Here is a 24071-nt window from a genome sequence, read left to right on the forward strand (position 1 = left end):
TGTTCAGTCTGTGAGCTGCGGTCGCGACTTGCTGCGCTGCACAAATAAAGTTGGCTCATTAGGCGCAGCGTAAACAAATTCGATGCCATTGAAACCATCAGCCAGGCAACGAGCCAGTCAGTCCCTCACCTAGTCAGTCAGTCAGTCAGGCAGTTAGTCAGTCATTCTCTCAGTCAGTCAGTCAGTTATTCATTCAGTCAGTCAACCAGTTGGATAGTGGAAGAAAATGTGTAGCAATACAACACAGCAGTTGTTTGCTCAGATACATTTGCTGCCGTCGAAGTTGTTGCGACAAAGTTTTTTAACCTTTTCCAAACTGAGAGGGAGAGGGAGAGAAAGTAGAAAGAGAGGGCATACGCTTCTTCCTTGTAGCGCCAGGGCGTAATCGTAAACTGAACTGAACCCCAAGCTCAGAGGTAAACGTGAGCTGAGCTGAGAGATAAGAGCACAACCTTTATTTTTTCTTTTTTTCCTTTTTGGGCTGCTTGAAAATCGCATTTTGATTTGTATTCCGTATTCCGTATTTGATCAGAGTTACGACTGTCACATTTACCGTATTTATATTTGAACTGCATTTTGTAATTATTTGTTTTGTAAATTCAATTGCCAGATAATGATGACGCTGCTGCCGTTGTTGCTGCTTCTGCTGCTGATATCCTGAAGTCTTCGTCGCTGTCCCTATTTAGATATCAATATTTTATTTTCGGTTAGGCTCTGTTTATCTTCTTGTGTGTGCTCATAATTTATTATCTCTGTTCTGTTCAGTTTTTTTTTTCTCACTCTTCTTGAGTTGTCCTCTCGCTCAACTCTCACTCTCTCTCTTGACTTTGACGTCTATTATGATGGATTAATTTTCAATTATTAAAACCTCTGTCGCTCTGTCACTATGTCGCTGTCCAAGCTGCTTATCGAGCCAATAGCTGGGCAACTAGTTGAGCTCCATTGTCGCCTTATCTTTTTCTTCTTTCGTCCATCGCCAATAATCAATTTTCAATTAATTCAAAGCGCATATCAGTTTCAAGACCCCGTTTCGTCTTTCGTCTTTTTTTTCGGGTCTTTAATCAGCTGCGATAACGTCAGGTTGGTTTAGCCTTTTTTTTTTGTTTTTGTTGGAAAAAACGAAAAAATTATAGAAATTTGTTTAAAGCCATTTAAATTGCACTTTAAGCGTCGTTGTGTCACTTCAGCCACAATCTAATCGCCGTCTGCGATTTAATTTATATAATCAGCTTGTTTTCATAATTAAAAAATATTAAAATTGTTTATTATACACGGCCCATTCCCATTCCGATTCCCATCCCCCCTAAATGCCATTGATAACGAGCTAGCAAGCATTTCATCTGCTGCCCATTTGGAGTTTCATTTGACGTCGGGTTTCGAGCTGTCGATGTTTTATGGCCACCATTCGGTCAGTTTGATTGGTTTGTGGTCGCCACCAGAAGCCACCACAAATACAATCCCCAACCACATACTTGTGCTATGCTTTAGGCCGCCTTATCGGTCCTCCACTTTGTGGCACTCTAATTGAAATTGCATTGAATTTGATTGATTTGCTCATAAATGTGAAATAGTCGTGGCGCATTTCTTAGCTCCCATTGTTTGTTAATCGGTTTACTATTTGTTGGGTTATGTGGGCTATAGATTTGTTGCCTCCTCAAGTGGCCAGAGGGTCATTTCTCAATCGACCCCGATAGGCATAGAAAACCCGAAATAAAAACGAAAAACGAAAAATAAAGCGATAAATTAGCAGGAAATTAAGTACGTTTATCTTCTTTTTTTTAGAATAATAAGATAATTGTAATAAATAGTATTCAATGGAATAAGCTGTAATCAAATTATAACCAAAACATCCGCTTTGCTTTCCAGATATTGCGTATACGTCATGTGTTTCCCACGTTCTTAATTAGCTCGCTCAATGCGAAATGTATGTCTGTACAAATAGCTGCCAAAGTTTTTCGAAAACATTTAGCAATGTCAACAGCATCGGGCGCCTCTTCAACCACACATCAAAAAACCACAAGTAAGAGTCGAGTGTGCCCGACTGTGAGATACCCGCTACCCATTTTGAATATAAGCAAAACAGTGCGGTTTTAATTTGAAAATATAACAAATTAATATACCAAAAAAATGCTAAAAATGCACCTTATGTACATGTAAAATACTGTAACGCGCAAATTTCAAAACATTCCAAATTAATACACCGCAAATATACTAAAAATATGTCAAATGCAATATTTGGTATATTAATATAGTGCGACATTTTGAACAAATGAAAACGTTGCAGTATTAATTTGAAAATATGTAAAAACACCGCAAATATTCCGCAAATATATCGCAAATATACTAAAAATATACCGAATGTTACATTTGATTATTGACTTACGTACTTCATTTTTAATGAAAGCAAAACAATGCGGTATTAATTTTAAAATATACCAATTTAATATACCACAACAATACTAAAAATATATCAAGCGCTATATTTGGTATATTGAGTATGACAATATGGCACCATATAAAAGTATTTCTGAAATCTGAAACTATTTTTTTTATCTGATTGAAACCAAATTTGCAGAAATCATAAATATTATTATATTATATGTATGTATGTACCAAAAAATGTGACTCTAGTTTCAAAAGTACGTTTTGTTATTGGATTTTTATTGATTTGCGGTGGTGGAAGTGGGCGTAGCAAAAATTCGAAACAAACTTGATCTGCGTGCTAACAAGTGCTGTCGAAAATTATAGCTCTATCTCTTATAGTATCTGAGATCTAGGACTTCAAACGGACAGACGGAGAGACAGACGGACATCTTGAAGATGATGAAGAATATATATACTTTATAGGCAGGAGATGCCTTCTTCTGCCTGTTACATACATTTCCTGCCACCATAAATTTATAATACCCTTCTACCCTATAAATACCGAGTATAAAAAGCTGCGCATTAATCTCCATTAAAAGGGAATTTCAATGGAAAAAAAATGTGGCGCCAGTGGTTGTCAAATTTGGTGGCTTAAAAGTGGAAACCTGAATCTGAAGCTACCGCACTTACGCGTACTTTGCTTGTACTTTTGTACATTTGCAATAATTCGAAGGCAAACAAATGCCAAAAATGCTTAGAGAAAACTGATTTCAAGCCGCGCCCCCAAAAAAGGCCCCCCAAAGACACAGACTCTGACTCCGACTCCGGCTCCGACGCCAGACGACAGCGAAGTTATCGACGCCACAGAGCAAACATTTTAGTCGCCCAAAAACGCTAATGGGTAAACAGAGCTGCGGATGATGCGGTGAAGATCCAAAGGCTGCGACAAAGTTCGAGCTTCGAAGTCGCGAGTCGCGAGTCGTGCGCGTCTCGTGCTTATGGAAAACTATCGCACGGAAATGGGCACTTCAAGTTCCTCTATAAAGTTGTGTGGCAAATCGCGTGATTAGCCTTAATAATATGTTAGATTGGTTTTCCCTAGATAAGCAACCAAGTCCAGTAGAAATATTTGATTTATCAATTTGCTACACTTGCCTATCAAGATGTATTAAGCTCTAATCATAGACGTTGATTTACCAGGCAGCCTCGTTATAAATAACACATTACGAATCGTCGAGTCGTATAACATATAATTGTTGTACTTATTATTATTATTATTATTGGCAACCATTCAATATATCAAGGCTGCTCAAATCGGTTTTCAATAACCTCAAATATTCCGTTTTTGATTTGTGAACAATACACAGCAACAAAATATTATTATTTATTTATATATTATTCATATTTTATATTTATATTAATATTTTTTCATTTTATTGTATATACTTTGCAAATAATATGGAATATTAAAACTAAAAGTAACAATGCTTATTAATTTTAATACTAGCAACTAAAAGGGGTTTTAACTGAGTATAAACTTTAAAATAAATTCATCTAAATGTTGGAATTAATAATAATATTCAAACTTACATTATTCCAAGAGAATTTTATTCTGTTCATATTTTAGGAATTTATTCATTATTTATTTTATAGGAATTTTATAATAATCATATTCTCACCATTTTATTAGAAATTTAGTGTTTTAAATTTAAGTATTAATTATATATTTTAACCCTTTTTTTGTGTTTAAAAATTAAGAATAAATTCTACATTTTCTAAAGATTCTTCTTAATAATTTTTATTTCAAATTGAAGAATCAATTTTGTATTAAAGAATGTGATGAAATGTGCTACATTTTAAATTTAGGAATTGACATTTTTTGTACAATTTTATAGAAAATCAAAGATTACAAACTTAACAATCAATTTAATATATTTTTTTTTAATTTTATGGGATTTTAACTTCATGAATCATAAATATAAATATAATATTTAAAATATGTGTAAATCAATGAAAAGCACAAGTTCACAATAGAAATTTAATTTGTATTTTATTGCTAAGCAAATATTTTATTACATCATTCAAATTCAAGAATCCTATAGTTTTGTTAAAGTACATTCTCGAAAATGTTGTGCTTAATATAATATTAAACAATAAATTCTATATTTTTAAAGAATTTTATCGCAAATCTCTTTCGCCTACTTTTAAGTACAAAAAACTAATTAAACTTAATCGTTAGACTTTACAATGTGTGGGGAAAGCGGGGAGGCGCGGAAGTCCTTGTGGTTGAATGGGATGACAAATCTGTTTACTGTTTACCTACATATTTGCCAATTAGTTGTAGCACTTCTCTATCGCTCAGTATCAGCTCAGTGATAGGAAGTATCTCTGGGCAATTCTCGAAATATGTGTGTCGAACGCATTCATCGTGATTCAATTGTAATGAAATTATATGCTATACTATATACGTTATTTTTTTTTTGTCATTTTATTGCTTCCTTATAGACATTGTGTCACCGTTGATTAGCCGGCTGAGCAACTCTAACAACTAACTGACTGATGATGAATGACATTGATACGACAAGCTCTAGTTATTACTAAGGGCATTTAGCTTTTGACGTCAGCCAAAGTCCAAAAGATATTGTATCTTCCGGTTAATCATAATGTATTTGAAATTCGCGGGCTCAGTTCCTTGTTTGAATTCGATTGAAAAAAAAGGAGGGTCAGTTGTTAATAATAGATATGTTACCCAGCCAGCATTACTTTCACACTGTTATTCAATGACAAGTTCCATGACGCCCCACAACTCGATGATCGGGGGTTGAGTCACCGATATTTGGCATATCATTTCGGCATACGGTCAATGGCTTGCGTCAATAAAGTGCTCATTAATGGCCATTATCGCCACTGCCACTGCTTTTGCTTTGCTTTTGCTTTTGCTTCTGCTGCTGCCATTTGCACAACAAAGCGAATCTTTAACCCAAGCCGACCAAGTTTAAGTCACAAACTTCAGTCTGAGTTTTGAGCTAACATAAAAGCTGCACAGTGAGAAAAAAGTGACCTATAAAATTAACATTATTTAAAATTATTTTTTACTTGTGATTATCTCTTTTGATTCTTGTATTTATTTATATTTTCTAGTGCTTTCTATTTTTTTTTGATATTTGTATTTATTTATATTTTCTAGTGCTTTCTAGTTCAACAAGTTTAAGCTTATTAATTTTGACATTAGTCATAGTCCATATTTTTCACATCAAGCATTACCTTTTTAAATTATAAATTATACATGGTTTTTTATTTATAAACTTATCAGACAGCTAACACTACATAATAAATATTGATAGCAATGGCTGCCTTCGACTAGTTCTAAATTTAAATCATTCAAATAGCAGTGCATACTTGTGTATATAAATCCCATTCTTATTTAACCTTCACGTGATTATTCGCTTATTAGCTTCAGATTAAATTCAAATTCCCAATCATAAATCAAAGCAAATCTCACTTTTGAAAATTTTTTGTGCATTTATTTTGTTTTTATTTCGGTTGAATAAAGTTGTTTAAAACTCTATTTCTACGAAATTATCCATTCATCATTATAAAGCTTTACTTAGTACTATAACTAAAAATTCTATTATTATTTTAAGTTTCATCATTATCAACTGTAGATACAGATAGAAATCTCGAATTCCTAATTAAATTATATTTATTCTTAATTTTGAAAAAGATCTAATTATATTTTTAACTGTCAGAATCTATCCTATTTTAATTTAATTCTATTTTATGAGCTTTATCTACAGATAATCAGGAGTGACCCAGAAATCGCCATTGGAATGCATTTCGCTCAATAATTTCAACAATGCCACAGAAATTGCAACATTTTTAAGGTTTTAAGGAATTTTACCAATCATTTCGAACTGTTCTTAGCTGTAACTTTGACTAATATAATTCCCCTTGCTTTTTATACGATTTTGTTCGATTTAATTGGATTACATTTTTTTCTTTTTAAATTTCACAAGTATGAAATTAAATAAATTACATTATTTCATAATTTTAAAAGTTATTTTCATTTATTTTCTAGCTAACATATAATAATTACATTAAATGATTTACATTTTTCTATATTCTTCAGTTATATTCTAACAATTATTTTTATGTTATTAGTATTTCATTGTCAATATCCGTTTCTAAAATAAAACGCTCAAGATCAATTTAGTTTTAAATATATATAATGAGCTTATATTTTCATGCACAGACAAAGGCAGAGTGATTATTAAGTGTGATCAAGTAAATGACAAAGTAAAGGATAACTAAAACTTAATACCGTCACGTTTGTTATGCTATTTATGATATAAATAATATATGTGCACATTTACATATAAAACATTATTATAGCTCCATATATTCTATTTATTTATTTTAACTTTAAATTCAAGAAAGATTTCTTGGATCCATACTTAAATAGTTTTTATTCCTTAATCATTTTCATACAATGTTAAATAGCAATAAGTAGTATCAAAAATGTTATAATAACCAAAGAGGTATAAGAGTTAGAGAAAGCCACGTTTAATTTGAAAAAAAAATTATATAAATTGACAATTAAGCTTAAGGCCTTCAAGCACTGACTGCTTTAGTAATAGTGTTATTATTAATTTTCATTATATCTAACATTTTGAAATAAATAAATAATAAATTGCCAATCAATTCAAAAATAGGATTTTTTTTATGGCTTGATATTAAATCTATGAAGAGCGATTTGAATTTAGTGAAATCACTTAGCAATTCACAATTTCTCGCTGTGTGCCAACCCATCGAAAGCCGACCAAAAGTATTGACTTTAAACGGTAGCTCAACAGTGGCTAATGGTCATAATTAAACTTGGCTTATTTGCATAACTGAAGTGAAGGGCTAAGAGCAGGCAGTCAGGCAACAACTTCAACTACCATGGCCACCATTTTGTGTAGAGGAAAGAAAGTGTCTAAAATTGAGTTGGCAATACTTTTGCAGTTAGTTCCCTGACTAGCCTCGGGTTGCAAAGCCTTTTAAAGTTTTTTGCACTTGCATAAGACGCGGCGACATGGTCTTAATTTACAACTAATTGTCATATGACCAAAGCGACTATATCAATGGCTGTAATTTATATACAAGTAGAATGTGAAATCTCGGGGGATTTATTGCTCGGCACATGTGTGTGTGATTGCAGTTATAAGTTATAAGTTGCGACGAAGGCGCAGTCGAAACAGATCCCTTTGCCTTTGGCCTATCTAATTGCATGCTAACTGTACTTAAATATCTTTATAATTGACGCCAGTGGGTGTCGTAAAATGCATCGCAGCGTAATACGGGTAGTAAGTACTCACATACATACATACATAGTTCATGTCCATGTGTTTGACTAAGCTTACACAGAGGAGGGGGGAGTGAGTGAGGGGTGAAGGAACCTCACCACCCGCAATAAAAAGCATTTATGTTATTTGTCAAGTTTATCGCAGCGAAGTGAAGCGACATCGATGTGGATACGAATATGACTTCTATGGCCAACCACTGTGCCTAATTAAACCCCAAGCAAGTAGTCGATGAGGTGGAGAAGGTGGGGGAGGAGTAGGTGGAGGAGGAGGTGTTGCTTTATCGACATGTAACGATCGCTTGAATGTTGCGTTTATGATTTTCAAATACCAGTAGCTTGACTTTCTGCTTCTGCCTCTGCCTCTGCTCATGTCGTATATTTCAGATTGACTCTTTTTATTTATTTCTATATTTGATTTCTATATTTCGATAGCTGCCGCCGCAATTGTGCTTTAAATTTATGGAACCAAAACTCAGGAGAGAGAGAGGAGGAGAACTCAGGGGGGAAGAGAGGGAAATGCTTTACGATGGTGCATTTGCAGTGGTGTTCAAGCTAACCGCCTAAAGTGATTGTGATTGAGATTGAGATTGTGATTGCAATGCATGCACGGTAAACAGCGTATTCAAAAGCACAAGACGTCAAACACAAACATCCGATCGACGAAGATGTCTTCATGAAGAAGGCTGTAAGGGAAAGAGAGTGTGCGCGACTTTGAAATACCCAATAAAATTGTTTGCTTACATTTATTTATAGAAACTTCTCTTGGAGATTTAACATGTTGAAAAGAAGATCGCAATTCCTGATTTTGAGAGCTTTTCAATCTTAAAAAAATCTTGTAATCGAAATTTCAGATTGAAAAAATTTTAAAACAATATTTAGCTGTTAAATTTCCTTTTAAGATTTATAAAATCTTATTTTAAGAATAAAATCTTGCTTCTGAAATCGTTTATTCTATTATTCTATACATAAAGAATAAAATGATCTTCTAAAAGCTGGAATGAAAATGTTGAGTTAAAAAGTTTTTGATTTAAAAAAAAATCTTGAAACAAGAATTCTAGTTTGAAAAACTCTTAAACCAAATGTTTAATTTGCCTGGTAAGATAAAATGAATTTTATTTTGAAATCGTGCTTCAAGAATCTTTTATTCTGTACGAAAAGAAAAAATTATCTTCTAAAAACTGAAATTAAAATCTTGAGCTGAAAAGTTTTCAAGGTTAAAAAAAAATTAATACCAAAAATTAAAAATGTTAAATTTGCATTTAACGATTGAAACTAAAATCTTTCTTCTATAATCTCTTATTCTATACAGAGTGAAAACATTACCTTTTAAAAACTAGAATTAAAGTCTTGAGTTAACAACTTTTCGATCTGAAAAACATATCTTTGGAATAAAATTCCATATTAAAAAATTCTTAAGGCAAGATTCTTAGCAGTGTTAAATGGTTTCAAGTTAATATGTTTTGTTTTGCTTTTACTTTTATTCTTGAAGAATTTTAGATATTACAATGAAAAATATCTTTAAAAATTAAATTCTTTTAAGTTTACGATGCATTATTTTATATAAATCCAATTCATGTTAACTCAAAAATTGGAAATTATAAAAAATTTCTTTCATAAGCTTATTGCCAAATATATCTTCTTTTTCTACTACCTGTTGCACTCACTGATCATACCCTTCCACACTTTCAAGTCAAGTAGTCTCTAACAAGGCCAAGTCGACAAACAGAAGCCAAATGAGCTTGTCTCTCTCTCATCGCTGAAGCCATCGCATGGCCGGAAACTGTCTGGTGACGATGTCGACTTCGTCGGCTTCTGCGGTCTCTAATCAAAGCCAAGTGCAACTGCTTGAGCTGCAACTGTAGGGCCTGTGACGGTGTCGATCAAACGCGGCCGAATCGATTCTTTGGGTCAAACACAAAGAGAGAGAACGATGCGATGCGATGCGAAGCGTTGCCTTAATCCAAAGTGGCTACTGAGTTGCCTAGTTGCAGGTACTCATTCTTGCAAAAGTGCAAACACTTCTTATGGCATTTGGTCAACAACACTTTGCTTCGCCAGCTACTGATCTCTCTCAGTCTCTCTCTCTCTCTTTCTCTCTGTTTCTCATCCATCGAAACTTCACGCAGCTCATATTGCTGCTGTCAATCTCCTGTGGCAAATAAACTCGAGTGTCTCGATATGCAAATAACCAAATATTTACTCTCCGCTTATTAAGTGAGTAACAGCGGTCAGCGACTGAGCATCAACAGCAACAGCAACAACAACAACAGCAACAGCAGCGTTCTTCTTCACACTGAGTCATTCAGCTGTGCATTGCAAATTGTTTGCTTTGCCTGTTTAATCGCTTTAATGGCTAGGCAATTAACATTTTTTTCAACCAAAGTGGCAGCCACAAAATTACTAAAATCATAAAAACAAAACGACTAGCTTACAAGTGTACAAAATGTTGCGAAACATTTCAATTTAAACACGCGCGTTGAATTTTCAAATTTCAACTGTTTTAGTAGCGCCATCTATGGCTCGAATTTTGCTGCTCTCTGCGAAAGCTAACAACACTAGCAACTGAAACATCAGTGATGCCACTTGAGATATTTACAGCTAGGTTTTACGGAAATCAGCTAAGTTCCCTGATTCGAATACAAAAACACGAAATTTTCTTAGAAAACACCCCATTTTATTCGTTTTTTTAAGCATTTCATGGAAATATGCACTAAACTCAATATGTCACAATAATGCAGCTATAACTTTACCCATTCATTCTTCATTACAATAAATATACAAGTATCGTAATTATTAAAACTGCACTGACGCCAATTAGGCTGACTGGTGTGTACAGAGCTAACATTTATAAAATGTTATTTAAACAACTACTCTTGTTACCACACACTTAATTAGTCGCCTTATTGGTCAGGGCGCTTACAAACTAAACAATTGCAGGTGGGACACACGGCGATTCAGCATCAGACAACAGCAACAACGACAGTGACAATAACATCAAGGCATTTGTTGTTATTGTTGTTTTTGCTCCACATCCAAACTGCTGCCGTGGCCAATTTTGTGTGCTTGCTTTACTCCTTGGACGCCATGTGACCGACCAGATTGCTTGTGATTTTCTCAATTTTCTTCAGATCGGGCATGTTCTCCGCCTTGTATTGTACGCACTGCAATGTAAACAATAATGTTAATAATACACGTTTTTAATCAATTTGCACACTTCGTACCTTGACATTGTCCGTCATTTTGAGCAGTATGTGACCCTTGGAGTGCACGTATTTCATTGTATATCGGCAATTTTGTGGATTCGCCATATACATATTCTCGGCAGCGATTTCAAAATCTTCCCAGTTCTTCACATAGACCATGATGATGATATTCGAAGTTTCTAAATGCAAAATACGAAACTCAGCTGCGAAAGCAAAATGCAACAACGTAAACGTCAAAAGACAGTGTGACCGTTTTTAATTGTCTAATATACTATTTGCTACTAATACAAAAAACATACCGCTTCCGCAATGAAAATGCAATCTGGTTACACTGGGAAGAACTCCGAGAGTAGCTTCTGATAGTCTTTTCTCGTTTTTTAATACTGGCCGGTGACAAAATTGCTTATTTAATATTTGACTTTATAAGAAACAGCTAATAGTAAAATTTGCTATTCTACAATCAAAATTTTCACAAGCCTGCTGTATAAGTTAAAAAGAGCATTTAAATTGTTAAGAAAGTCTTTTAAGTTGGCAGCAGAAACCCATTCAAATAACTGCGCCTTCATTGAGTGAGCTCCCCGTTCTCAACAAAGTAAGACCCAACATGCAGTTGCGGATGTAGTAGTTCTAGTATATTTATCGACAATAAAAAATAAATCTTAAAATTGGAAATGCGGTCACGCTGCAGTCATTCTCTCATTCATCATGAAAATCGTTCGGTCGCCAGCAATTTTCCCAATATTTATGCCAAAAATGTGTTAAAAACAAAGTGTTTGTTTGTTATAAATAGTGCATAAGCTTGTGCTATGGCAGTGCGGTCATGTCATAAAAATTAAATGCACATGCAATACGTGGTGGGAATTGCGAAAAACGTAAAACGAAAAAATGAAATCTAGTCAAAAATACGTCGCAAATGGAGGGGGAAAGAGGATGATGATGGATGGCCAAACATAGCCACAGAGCGAAAAACGCAAATAAGTGACACGCAGAGCAAGATAATGCAATTGTATTTGTAAATAAGCAAGACAAATTAATATACAAAAATATATTCATTGACACTACCATACACACATACGGTGAAAGAGAGAAAGAGATCAAAAATCTAAACGAACTGCACTTGTGTATTACTTGTGAGTGTGTGTGGGCGCATCTCACACACACAATAGCTGGTGTTATTAAGTTGTTGTTGTTTTTGGGGTTGAAAGCTGCATAACGCGTGACGTGTGAGTGTGTGTGTGTTTTTGGTAGTGTCTCTATACAACCCCCTTTAAAGTGTCGCACACGTTACAAGTTACAAGTGCCACCTCACACCCACAAATGCGTAATTAGGAAATCGACTCGAGACGAAACAGAAGCCACAAGAGACTCAAAAGAGAGACAACAACTGAACACCAAAAACACCCAAAATGATGGACAACGATGACACAATGCTCAATAACTGTGGTCCACAGTCGGGCGCCGAGACCGTTTATGGCACCGAGGACAACAATATGGTCATGTCGGAGAAGGTACGTTATGTTACGATATGCTTGCTATAATAAACCATATGATTCAACTCACAGTAACGGTTCATTTGCTGATAAGGGGACAATCATATCTATATTGTGTTGTTGTTTCTTATAATTGAAAGCATTTTTGCCCCAGCAGGAAGTGTTATAATCGCAGTTCATGTCTGCACTCTGTCTCTTAAGCTATCTCATTCCTTATTCGCTCTCTCGCTCACTCTTTCTCCCAGTCGCCTTGGCTTGTTTATTATGCATCAGCTGACCACAGCCCAAGTCATTGACATTCAAAATACTTGACCAAAAAGGAGTTCAAAAATAGCGAGACATGCAGACACCGCAAAAGAGCAACAGAGAGCGCGAGAGAGAGAGCGAGAGCAAGAATGAGTACGAAGCATAGAAATCAATAAAGAGTCAGTTGCCATAATGTAATGTCGCCTCACGCAATTCCCTTTTCCTTCTTCTTCTTCTTGTTTTACTGCTTCTATGACCAGTTTATTTTTATGTGCATTTCGTCCCCCCCTTTTTTACCCTCCGACCGACGTTTGCCATTTTTCTGGCAATCAAAGCAGCGTCATTGATTTTTGCACTTTATCAGCTTCGTCGCAGGGCTTTTTTAATCGCCATCCATGCAAATGAGCTCATCGACCGACTAAATGAACGACAACGACAAGAACCCTTTAGACATAGACACATGCTTTACTAACCTTATTGACTACCTGTTAATTGTGTTAATGCCCCTCCCAGTTCTACTGCTCCGTTCAGTTCCTCCCCCAACTCGGCTCAACTCAATTTAACTCATTCAAGCGACTCCGTCACAGATGTGACGCATAAGCTTGCAAACATTTGCAGCTGAGCAGTAAAACTGGTTTTAACATTTCAGCAACTTCACATGCTCTAGTTGGGTAGTGGGGTATATTAGTTTAGTGTTAATTGTAAATAAATGTTTAAGTCTCGAGAAAGTATCGAACACGTTTATTTCAGACTGCAAAGAGAACCCATTATAAGAATAATTGTATAGCTATAAAATCGATATTTCAAATAATTTCAAACATTTTCATTACAATAGTAATAATCATATACATTACTTCTTCAATTATTTGAAAAAGTTTGTTGTTTAAGTGAAAAAGGTTCGTAATTATCAGAAACCTTATGACACGGGATTACATAAAGATTGCATTAATATTTTGAAGTCAAATTGTGACAATTGTGATGATTATGTATAGAAAAACTATCAATAACTATAGCAATAACATACTGATTGCTTACTTAGAATACATTTTTCTTCAAAATTCCGGGAATTACAAAAAATCGCTCAATCTATTAAAAAAGGAATAAGTGCATTATCCCTTAAAGAAAAAACAATAATTTAGGCTTAAAGTTTATTAAGCGAAGACAATTTTTGAACCTCGAAAATTGCTGTTCATATTAACTCATACAAAAGAAAAGAGTCATTTGTAATCCATCCTGTAGCTGTCTTACATATCACTAAAAACGGGAAGCGGGTATTTTATAGTCAAACCCTCTTAAGCAGCTTTATCACTTGTCTATGCATGATTTGCTGCTGGCCTTATAAGTCGATGTTGTGTGGATCGAAGTCTAGCCTTGAGTAAGACATTACTTTGGGGGCTTCTAAAATGCGGAAAGAGAGTCACGACTGATTGAATTTAAAACATTTCCAATTCAATTATGATTTTTATATTATTTCTTATATGTGCTTAAACTAAATTTAATTTTAACTCTAGTACTAAAACTTTTTTTTAATTTTTTATATTCAATGCCATTTCATCCATTCCTCATTTATTCATTGCACTATGTGGGATTCAACCTGATTTATTTTGTGTTTTATATTAATTTTTAAATGTAAATTAAAATACCAATTTTTTGTTGTTAATTTTTGGTTTTTTATGTGTCCTTTTCTCTTCTTTTTCTTTCTCTTTCAGAATGAACAGGTTGTCAGCATCGTGAGTTCAAAATTTTGTTGGTGGTTTTTTTTTTGTAATTATTGTTGTCACTCACTTTATTCGTTTCCCTTCTAATTGCACGATATTTAAATTTAAAATTTGTTTATTTTGTTTGTGTATAACTTCTACTCTCCTAATTTGTTACGCATCTTGTTTTTGTTTTTTTCTACCTAACAAAATGGCATGGGAAGTTTTTAACTTTGACCTTTCAGCTTTCCCATCTCCTCCTCTATCTTACTTAACTTAGCTATATACTTTTTTTTGGAAACATCTCTTGTTGTTGGCAACGCATGACTTGCGTTTTCATTGGGCCACAATTTCGAGCGCTTTCATTTACAATTTCATTCATGAAAATAATAATAAAAACAAAAGCAGCCGCATACCGCGAATACGATACTTGGCATTTAATTAAGCCATTAAAGTGCGCCCATCTTTCTCTAGCTCTGTCTCTAACACACTCTCTATCTTTCTCTCTCTCTCTCTTTTTGTCTTGTTGTTGTTGTTGTGACTGTCTCAATTGCAAACGTTTTGAAACTGATGCCACCCACAAAAATTTAACACTTCAGGTGCAGCAGCTGGCGGGTAGCATTTATCAGGAGTTCGAGCGAATGATCAATCGCTACGATGAGGATGTGGTGAAGAACCTGATGCCGTTGCTGGTGAACGTGCTGGAGTGCCTGGATGCCTCCTATCGCATCAATCAGGAGCAGGACGTTGAGGTGGAGCTGCTGCGCGAGGACAACGAACAGCTTGTCACACAATATGAGCGAGAGAAAAGTGCTCGCAAACAGTCGGAGCAAAAGGTGAGTCGAAGTTGAATTAATTCGAAGTCAGAAGTTAAACCTTTCTCTGTGCAGCTGCTGGAGGCTGAGGACTTGGCCGAGCAGGAGAACAAGGAGCTGGCCAGCCGCCTGGAGTCGCTGGAGAGCATTGTGCGCATGCTGGAGCTGAAGCACAAGAACAGCGTGGAGCATGCCAGCCGCCTGGAGGAGCGTGAGACAGACCTCAAGAAGGTGAGCAGTAATCATAGACAATTCATTGAACTTTACTCATTTAAAAAATGTTCTCCTTTTCAGGAATATGCCAGGCTGCATGAACGATACACGGAGCTATTCAAGAACCATGTGGATTACATGGAGCGCACAAAGATGCTAATGGGCTCAACGCATTCACAGATGAGCACAGCCTCCGATCGCATGGAAGTGAGTCGAGCACGTCTCAATCCAGTCGCACGCAGCTCGGGTCCCGTTTCCTATGGCTTTGCCTCGCTGGAGAACTCGGTGATGCTCGACACGGAGACGATTTGCAGTGTCGGCAGTCAGTCGGATGACTCGGGTCCGCCTTCGTTGCAGAATGAGCTCGACAATTTGGCTGGCACTGTAGAGCGAGGTGCAGCAACAGATGCGCTGCAGCAACAGCATCAAGCGACATCGCCACAGAGTCCCGACATCAGTCCCGTTGTGCCAAATGTGCCCGCAAATGGTAGGTGGAGACATCTAGAACTGATCTGGTTGATCCATTAGCTAACCTGTAACTGCAACTCGTACTAATTTTCCGACAATTTTCTACTTTCTTTTGTGTTTGTGTTAACTTCACTAAAAAAACAAAACCAAAAAACAAATCGAACCCACCAAAAAACTAAAAACAATTCCCCCAGTTGGTCGATCGACCACGAAGAAGGAGCAACGGTCGGACAATAACCTATACCAAGAGTTGTCCTTCCAGGATAATGAAGAGAGCGAAGAGAATGAGATTGTCACAGGTAAGAAGAGGTGGCTTCCAGCTGCCTGTTCTTCGCACGCGTTTGCCTTTTGAAATGTATCCCAATACTCAATTCAATGCCTTGTTTTCATCTCTCTTTTTTTTCCTCTCTCTCTGACTTGAATGCACAACAATACGATACACAATGCACCCAAAAACACACACAACTCAACTGAACTCAACTAAATCGGGAACTTGCGAATCTGCCTCAAACACACACACACTCTCTCTGTATGTCTTCTGTCTTCCTGTTGCAGGCAGCTGGGTACATCCCGGAGAGTACGCATCCTCAGGTAGGTACCACAACAAGAACAAGAACACAACACTCGATCAAGTTCAAGTCCGCGAACGCGATCGCGAACAACAACAAACTCCACCACCAACACCATATAATTCCTACATATATGGATTCATCTATATAACCTGTAAATACATCAAATATCATACGATTATCGACTGATCAATCAATCAACTGATTCGACTGAAATATGACATCGGAAAAAAGAAATTACTATTTATGTGATACTCTTATGTGTTGGAATTGATGTGCTCGAGAGAGATACTGTTGTCACAATTGCAAAACCTAATAAAAACTATCTTTATAATCAATTGACCTCTAATGAAAATTTCAATTTCTCTTTTTATGCCGAAACCTCTTAAACTTATTCTCTCAATATCAAATCCCATTTTCCCAAAACAACAAATCTTCTGTACAAAATACCCACAAAACACAAATCAAACCCAAAACACCGACATGCACAACAAAAAAAACAACAAATTTTTTATGATAATGAAGCAAACGACAACTATTTTGGTAAGTTCTGTAGTGTGATATAACTTTGATTTTCATACACACACATAGTAAATAGCTATAGTTCCCATATAGTTCATAAACTATCGTAGTCTTCTGTAAGTAGCGTCTCTATTTGAACTTTCTCTCTTCCACACATTGATCTTTACCTTTTACGTTTGGTGTCAGTGGGTGAGCTAGCCATATAATGGATATTGGGGTTAATCATAGTTTGGTTTTCAGTTGACATTATTATTTGTAGATCAGTTTTGTAAAATTTTTTGGTTCAGGTTTTTATCTTTGATTTCGATCTACATCAATTCTTGCGCAAACTTTAATTTAACTTTCCGTTTTTCGTTATTTCACTAATCTACTGACGTTCCGCATATAATCCACTTATGTTCCACATACGATCCACTTATGTTCCACATCAATATTACCCAAAAGCATGTCCTTTCCCTTCATTCATATTACCCTAATTTATTTCAATCTACTTACAATCCATACTTAATATCCACTTGCATTTTACATACACACATTTTAATTGGATTTCGTTTGTTCACAATTTACATTTTCGTTACAAACACTTTCAAATGATGCTAACGACATTCTGAATGCATTTGCAGGCATGGGCAAGGAGGTGGAGAACCTCATCATGGAGAACAATGAGCTGCTGGCAACCAAGTAAGTGTGACTAAACCAATCGACCCACTTGGCAATCAATCAATCAATCAAACGTTCATTCAACCGCACAGAAATGCACTCAACATTGTCAAGGACGATTTGATAGTCAAAGTGGATGAGCTGACGGGCGAAATTGAAATTGTGCGCGAAGAGCTGAACGCAATGCAACAGTCGAGAACGAAGCTGCGGCAACGCATAAGTGAGCTAGAGGACGAGCTGAAGAAGGTCAAGGAACAGGTGAAGCAACAAAGTAAGTTTGCAAGATTGTTTCGAATTCAAATATGCCCAGGATCTAATTCAATTTACGATTACAGACACCGAACAGGAGGAGAACGATGTGCCGTTGGCGCAACGCAAGCGCTTCACGCGTGTCGAGATGGCCATGGTGCTGATGGAGCGCAATCAGTACAAGGAGAGGCTGATGGAGCTGCAGGAGGCGGTGCGTCTCACGGAGATATTGCGCGCCTCGCGCACAGTCGACAACTTGGACAAGAAGTCGAAGCAAAGCATTTGGAAATATTTTAGCAATCTTTTTACGTAAGCTCGAATAATGAACTTGATATGTTTAGAAATGCTGATTGATTATTGCTCTGCACTTTTCAGCCCTTCCAATCGCCCGACGGAACGCGTTGCCGACGGGCTTGGAGGGGGGCCGATGTTTCGTCACACAGGCGGAGGAAGCCCTGCCCACAGCCATGGATCACCCAGCCGTGGAGGAAGCGACAATCGCCTTGCCCTAGCCGGTGCCCATCCGCCGCCGCATCCGGCCAGCGCCGGACTCGCCAATGCGCTAATCATGGCCAAGGACTATGCGGAGGAAGGCAGTTCGGAACGCATTAGCGCCCGGAGGCGTGAACAGTATCGTCAGCTGCGTGCCCATGTGCAAAAGGAGGACGGACGATTGCATGCCTATGGCTGGAGTCTGCCCATCAATAAGACCAATCAGGATGCGAATCCGAGTCGCCATTCTGGCGGTGTCCCAGTGCCCGTCTATTGTAATCCACTCGCAGAGGCATCGCCACACATGAAGGTCTTCTGCGCCGCGGGCGTCAATCTGCAGGGCGGCTTCACCAAGGATGGCCAATCGCTGATACCCGCCGACTCGCCGTATGCGCCACGCTCGACGCTCAAAATCGCTGAGATTACTAGTCCAACGGCCGAGCAAAGCGCCGAGGCGCTGGATCGCCAAATGGCGCGGGCCAGCCTCGAGACGTTGGAGCCGGAGACGCAGCTCAGTTCGTATGTTTGGATCTGCACAAGTACTCACGGTGCAAGCACTGTGAGTGTGGTGGATGCCAATCAGTCGGCAACTGTGTTGGATGCATTTCCCATCTGTGCATCGCATCTGCTCTGCATAGCGTCGGTTCAGGGTGCCATGGAGAGTGACTATGCGCTGCTGGAGCAATCGGAAGTGGTCAAGGCCGGTGAGATGCTGCAGCGACCGGGCGAAGGTGCCGAGTTGCTAGGCAAAGTGGAGTTTATACGCGTGCGTCCCAAAGCGGATCAGAACAGCAACAGCAAGCAGCACTCGCAGGAGGATGGCGATGACGCAGCGACAGCAGCAGCAGCCACAGCAGTTGCTGTGCCTGGCGTGGCTGAGGCCAAGGAGGCAACCGAGAAGTCCAATGAGCAATTGCCTGCGGTGGATGCTGCCGAACCTTTGGGCAATGTGGAGGCTATCAAGATACGTCAGGCGTTGCCTGGAGCACCGCAACGCTTGCCCAGCAACAGCAGCGAGAGCAACAATCAGGCGAACAACAACAACAACAGCAGCAACAGTTCGCAGTTTACGATCAAGTCGCTGAATCCCATACTGGGTACTAAGGAGCGTGATGAACCCGCCATGAGTTCGGTGGGACCGACAATGTGGCTGGGTGACCAGGAGGGTTGGCTGTATGTCCACAGCAGCGTGGGAAGGTGGCACGAGTGTCTGCACAAGGTGCTCTTGCCTGATGCGGTGCTGGCGATTGTGCATGTGGAGTCGCGTGTGGTTGTTGCGCTGGCCAATGCTCAGTTGGCTGTGTTTCGCCGCCAAACAGACGGCCAATGGGATCTGAATAGTTATCACCTGGTTACGCTCGGTGATCGCAATCATTCGATACGTTGCCTCTGCGTGGCTGGCGAGCGCATTTGGGCGGCGCATCGCAACAAGATCTTCATTGTTGATCCCATATCGCTCAACATTGTGCATTCGCTGGACGCACATCCGCGCAAGGAGAGCCAAGTGCGACAGATGGCAGCCACAGGCGCCGGCGTTTGGGTTTCCATACGGTAAGTCGATAGGATTTGCAATAAAAAGAAATAAATTCTTAAGCCCAGTCAGTTGCCAAGATGAAGAGAGAAGCCTAAATTAAAACAGAAGCCTGAATTCATAGTTGAGTTGATAAACATAAGATTCCCTTTCATAAAGCAAAAGATAGCTAGAAAGAGAGAAAGAGATTGAAATGGCAGAAGACAATTCCCAAGCAATCAAACTAAAACTTCAACGCACTATGGCATCATCTCCATCTTAACTACGAGTATAATATATCTTAACCCTTTAGTTTTCTGTCCTTATTGCCTTTTATCTTCGTTCTTAGTCTTTCTAAGTGCACAAAGGAAGTCTACAAATTATATGTGTTTGGTTTGAAGTTGAAAATGTGTGAGTTCGGTAGAAATAATAATTTTTGTAAAGAACGCGACTTAAAAAAATGTTTAGTTTTAATATTTCAAAACGTTTGTTGTTCGAAATAAAATTACAATCGTGTTGCTGATAGTCTGAAGGTCGCAAAGCACAAAACCCAGACCAATGAACAAGCTTTTGTTAGCTTTTATATCTATCTATCCAAAGTTGTTGTCCTCTAATTCTCAACCCGTACAAAAGCCAAATTTTTTGCCAGAACAAACCTTTACCTTTATTAAAAGAAAAGGAATTCAATAGTATATATTTGTTTTCTTTTTAATTTGAGCACAATTTTGTTATGCAAGCAAAAGCAAATAACTCCAAAAAGACTTAATATAAATTCTCCAGCTTTCTAAACAATTCACTTACTGGAAAATACAAATAAAAACCAATGTACAGACAACCACAAATTCAACTTATATTATTATTATAGTATTTTTATTAGTGTTGAATTATTTTATTATATATTGGAATGCAATGAGCCAGAGCAACTAAGGTCTTCATTTTATATTTTCACATTATATTATTATATATATATATATAATATAATATTTTATATATTGTTTTCTATATCATTTTCAGTCTGGACTCCACGCTGCGTCTGTACAACACACATACGTTTGAGCACAAGCAGGATGTGGACATTGAGCCATATGTGTCCAAGATGCTGGGCACTGGCAAGCTGGGCTTTAGCTTTGTGCGCATCACAGCGCTGATGGTGTCCTGCAATCGCCTTTGGATCGGCACCAGCAATGGTGTCATCATCTCTGTACCGCTTGCCGAGGCGCAACAAAAGTCATGTGAGTCTTAAGTTTAACTCTATATTTATTCAATTACCAATCTAATACTCTTTCTCTCCTCAGCTGATCCCCATGGCCAAATGCCATTGTGCTGCATGGCCAATGCTCAACTGTCCTTCCACGGTCATCGCGATGCGGTCAAGTTCTTTGTGTCGGTGCCGATGCTGCAGCAACCGAATGGCAGCACGCTAACCTTTAGCAACAAACGTCCCGATATGTTGGTCATGTGCGGCGGCGAGGGTTACATCGATTTTCGCATAAGTAAGTGGAGTCAACGGCCGTGCAAGCTCTAGCTTACCCAGAACAGAGATCAGATCAGATCTCTAAAAAAGTAAAGCCGCCAAAACGCGACCAGCTTTCTACTACACACAAACATATAATGTGCAAATGCAAATTGTATAATCGTTCCATATTCCTCCTGCAGGACATGATAAATTCGATGCTAGTGATAATGCAGCGCATTTGATAGTTTGGAAAGTCGATACGTAAGCCTTTTGCATTTTTTTGATTTTGACTTTTTGTTTTTGATTTCGATTTTGCGTTCTGTATCTTTTGATTTGCATCGATTACTTTTTTGATTTATTTGCTTCGTTTTGTAAACGTTTTTTATTATTCGTAATCGCATTCGTATTCGTTGATTTAATCGCATTTTTCTTTTGTTGTTTAACCTGCCGACGGCCGAGCGTAGTACCTTCAATTTGTAGTGCTCAGCTTCGGCTCAGCGCCTCCGTGGACGCCTTTCTCTTGTAGCTTGTAGCTAGGCACAAGTTCAAATTGGAATGCAGCATTTTAACTGAGCCCCGAGTGCCGTGACCTGTGTTGTGACCTGATTCAGTACCCGAACCCCCCTTAAGGTTTATGCGAATACTTTATGTTCAATGTTTTATTTTCGTTCTGTTGCAAATTTTGACATCACTTTTCTGTATATGTTCTGTGCACCTTATCACGTTCTTATCAGTTCCAAAATCCACCAAAAATCCACACACTGGTCACACGTGGTGTCCTTGTAAAATGTCCTACTCGAACCGAAGGAACAATTATATAAAAAATATATCTCCGATCTTGTGTATATAAATGAATTCTAATTCTAATTCTAATTCTGTGCCATATTTCTATTGATCTAGTTTTCAACTCGGAGCAAAGGCAAAAGCTTAAGCCAAAGTCTCACACTTTTACTTAAACGCGGTGTTTAACTTATTATTATGGTATTAGTTCTTGATCTTTTTGCTTTTTATTTTAACAGCTCTATTTTATTTTAATTTAATATTCTTTATTATCTTTTAAATTGTAAAGAAATCTTGGCTTACTTACAAACTACCAAACAATACGCGCACTTTCAGTTTAAAAGAACAAAACAAAAATAATACTAATCTAAAACTAAAAAAAAAATACTCCAAGTAGCTTTGCAGCAAACTAAAATAATAGATTAAACAATAATAATTATAATCTTCCAATGCTTTTCTGTAATATACTATATGAGAAATCTTTCATGATCCTTTGTAGTTGTGTTTCGCTGCAGCACTAACTATGTGTAAATAGTGCATAATTAATTATGATCAATGATTGCTAATGATATTTTACCGCATTTTACAGATGACAATGACATGGAGAACAGTATTCAACTGGAACCAAATCAAACGATCGAAAATCGAGGCGATAAGAGTTATTTAATTGTGTGGCATGTTAGTCAACGTTAAATCTAATTAACAATTATACCCGGTACACATTTCCGATACCATAAAGTATATATATTCCTGATCTAAGTCTGTCCGACAGTTAATACTCCTAAAAATTGAGTTACCAGCGTTTTTCTTTTAAATATTTCAAGAAAATTTCTTTACGATTGAAAATTGTATCGAGTACCGGGTATCTGACAGTCGAACGCCATCGACTGTGGAATTCTTAACTGTTAACTTTGCTTTAAGTCGATATGAATATATTTATAAACAAGTTATATATGGAGGAGATACCAACTCTTAAGGGCTAGCAAAAATAACACCGTACTTTAGTTTCTATTAATACACCCAAAATTTATTTAACTAATTCAGTGCGCCGCAGCATTGCCTAAAAAAAGAGAAAAAACACAATTGAGTCGTAACACATTTTTAGTTAAAAAGAACACACACAAATTGTGCTAATAATTATGCTTCACATATGCAAAGAGTTAGCTTCACGTACTAAATAAATTTAGATGAAATAATAGTTATTTGTCAGTGATAGCCCGCTAAATATTTGCAAATATAAAGTATAAACAATATATAAATATATATATACATACATCTACATAAATACTAAGATTTAAATTTGTACATTTTATGCGCTCTACTGACAGTTAAAGAAGATGATGAAGCAAGTTATGTTTTTATATCTCTATTATAGTTTTAAAGAAAATGCCCAAGAAACCTTAAGCATACTAAAGAAGCGCCCATTTTCGGAAGCAAATTTTGTGCGTGATGTTTGTCCAAATATTTAGTTGAATTTTAATTCTTTTAAGTTAACTAACGCAAAGAAGACAACAACAACGCAACTTTCTATATAGAGTTATTTGTTAAATAATTTTAATTTTAGTTCGCATAGTTGTTATTAATTTGTTTATACATAATAAAACGAAAGGGAAACCAAAAGTGACTAACTAATTAATTCCTCGTTTTCAGTTGCAGTGTTTTTTTTTGTTTATGTTTCCAATGCATATCATTTCGATTAGTTTTTAAAGGCGCCAAGTGATATTTTATTTTTTGTCAAGCACATTTATATACAAACTATATATATATATTATGGGAGACACAATTTAAGAAACATTTAAATGCAAATACAAAAATACGGCATTATTGGCTTTGGCTTGAGTAACAACAACTAACAAACAAAACAAAAAAAATATATATATATATTACATATAAAAACGAAACAAATATACTGTAAATAAAGCCACATTTATAATATAGAAAATTATGTGAAATAAATTATTGATTTCAATCGAACAGCGTCTTATATACATAG

The 24071-nt window shown here is 37.0% G+C and overlaps 2 protein-coding genes across 15 annotated transcripts; one reads left to right on the forward strand and one right to left on the reverse strand.

Moving 5' to 3' along the window:
• Positions 1-10359: 10359 nt before the first annotated feature.
• On the reverse strand, positions 10360-11227 carry LOC133844530 (signal recognition particle 9 kDa protein). The gene is made up of 3 exons (XM_062278580.1): positions 11211-11227; positions 10930-11114; positions 10360-10869 (listed from the first exon to the last, which is right to left on the reverse strand). Exons 2-3 carry the CDS (start codon positions 11068-11070, stop codon positions 10777-10779), a joined length of 234 nt encoding a protein of 77 aa, XP_062134564.1. The 5' UTR covers positions 11071-11114; positions 11211-11227; the 3' UTR covers positions 10360-10776.
• Positions 11228-11592: 365 nt separating this feature from the next.
• Positions 11593-24047, forward strand: LOC133844525 (JNK-interacting protein 3). Of its 14 annotated transcripts, none has more exons than XM_062278568.1 (16): positions 11593-12419; positions 14357-14377; positions 14944-15180; positions 15235-15390; positions 15454-15859; positions 16035-16139; positions 16396-16431; positions 16935-16952; positions 17555-17612; positions 17684-17862; positions 17927-18149; positions 18216-19883; positions 20857-21074; positions 21138-21335; positions 21499-21559; positions 22668-24047. In XM_062278568.1, the coding sequence occupies exons 1-16, from the start codon at positions 12318-12320 to the stop codon at positions 22669-22671; spliced, it is 3690 nt and encodes a 1229-aa protein (XP_062134552.1). In that variant the 5' UTR covers positions 11593-12317; the 3' UTR covers positions 22672-24047. The 14 variants fall into 14 exon arrangements, with proteins under 14 accessions (XP_062134552.1, XP_062134550.1, XP_062134546.1 ...); XM_062278566.1 differs by lacking the exon at positions 22668-24047 and adding an exon at positions 21763-22135; XM_062278562.1 differs by lacking the exon at positions 21499-21559.
• The last annotated feature ends 24 nt before the right edge of the window (positions 24048-24071 follow it).

This window comes from Drosophila sulfurigaster, chromosome 3 (genome assembly GCF_023558435.1).
Source record: "Drosophila sulfurigaster albostrigata strain 15112-1811.04 chromosome 3, ASM2355843v2, whole genome shotgun sequence".
Lineage (NCBI taxonomy): Eukaryota > Metazoa > Arthropoda > Insecta > Diptera > Drosophilidae > Drosophila > Drosophila sulfurigaster.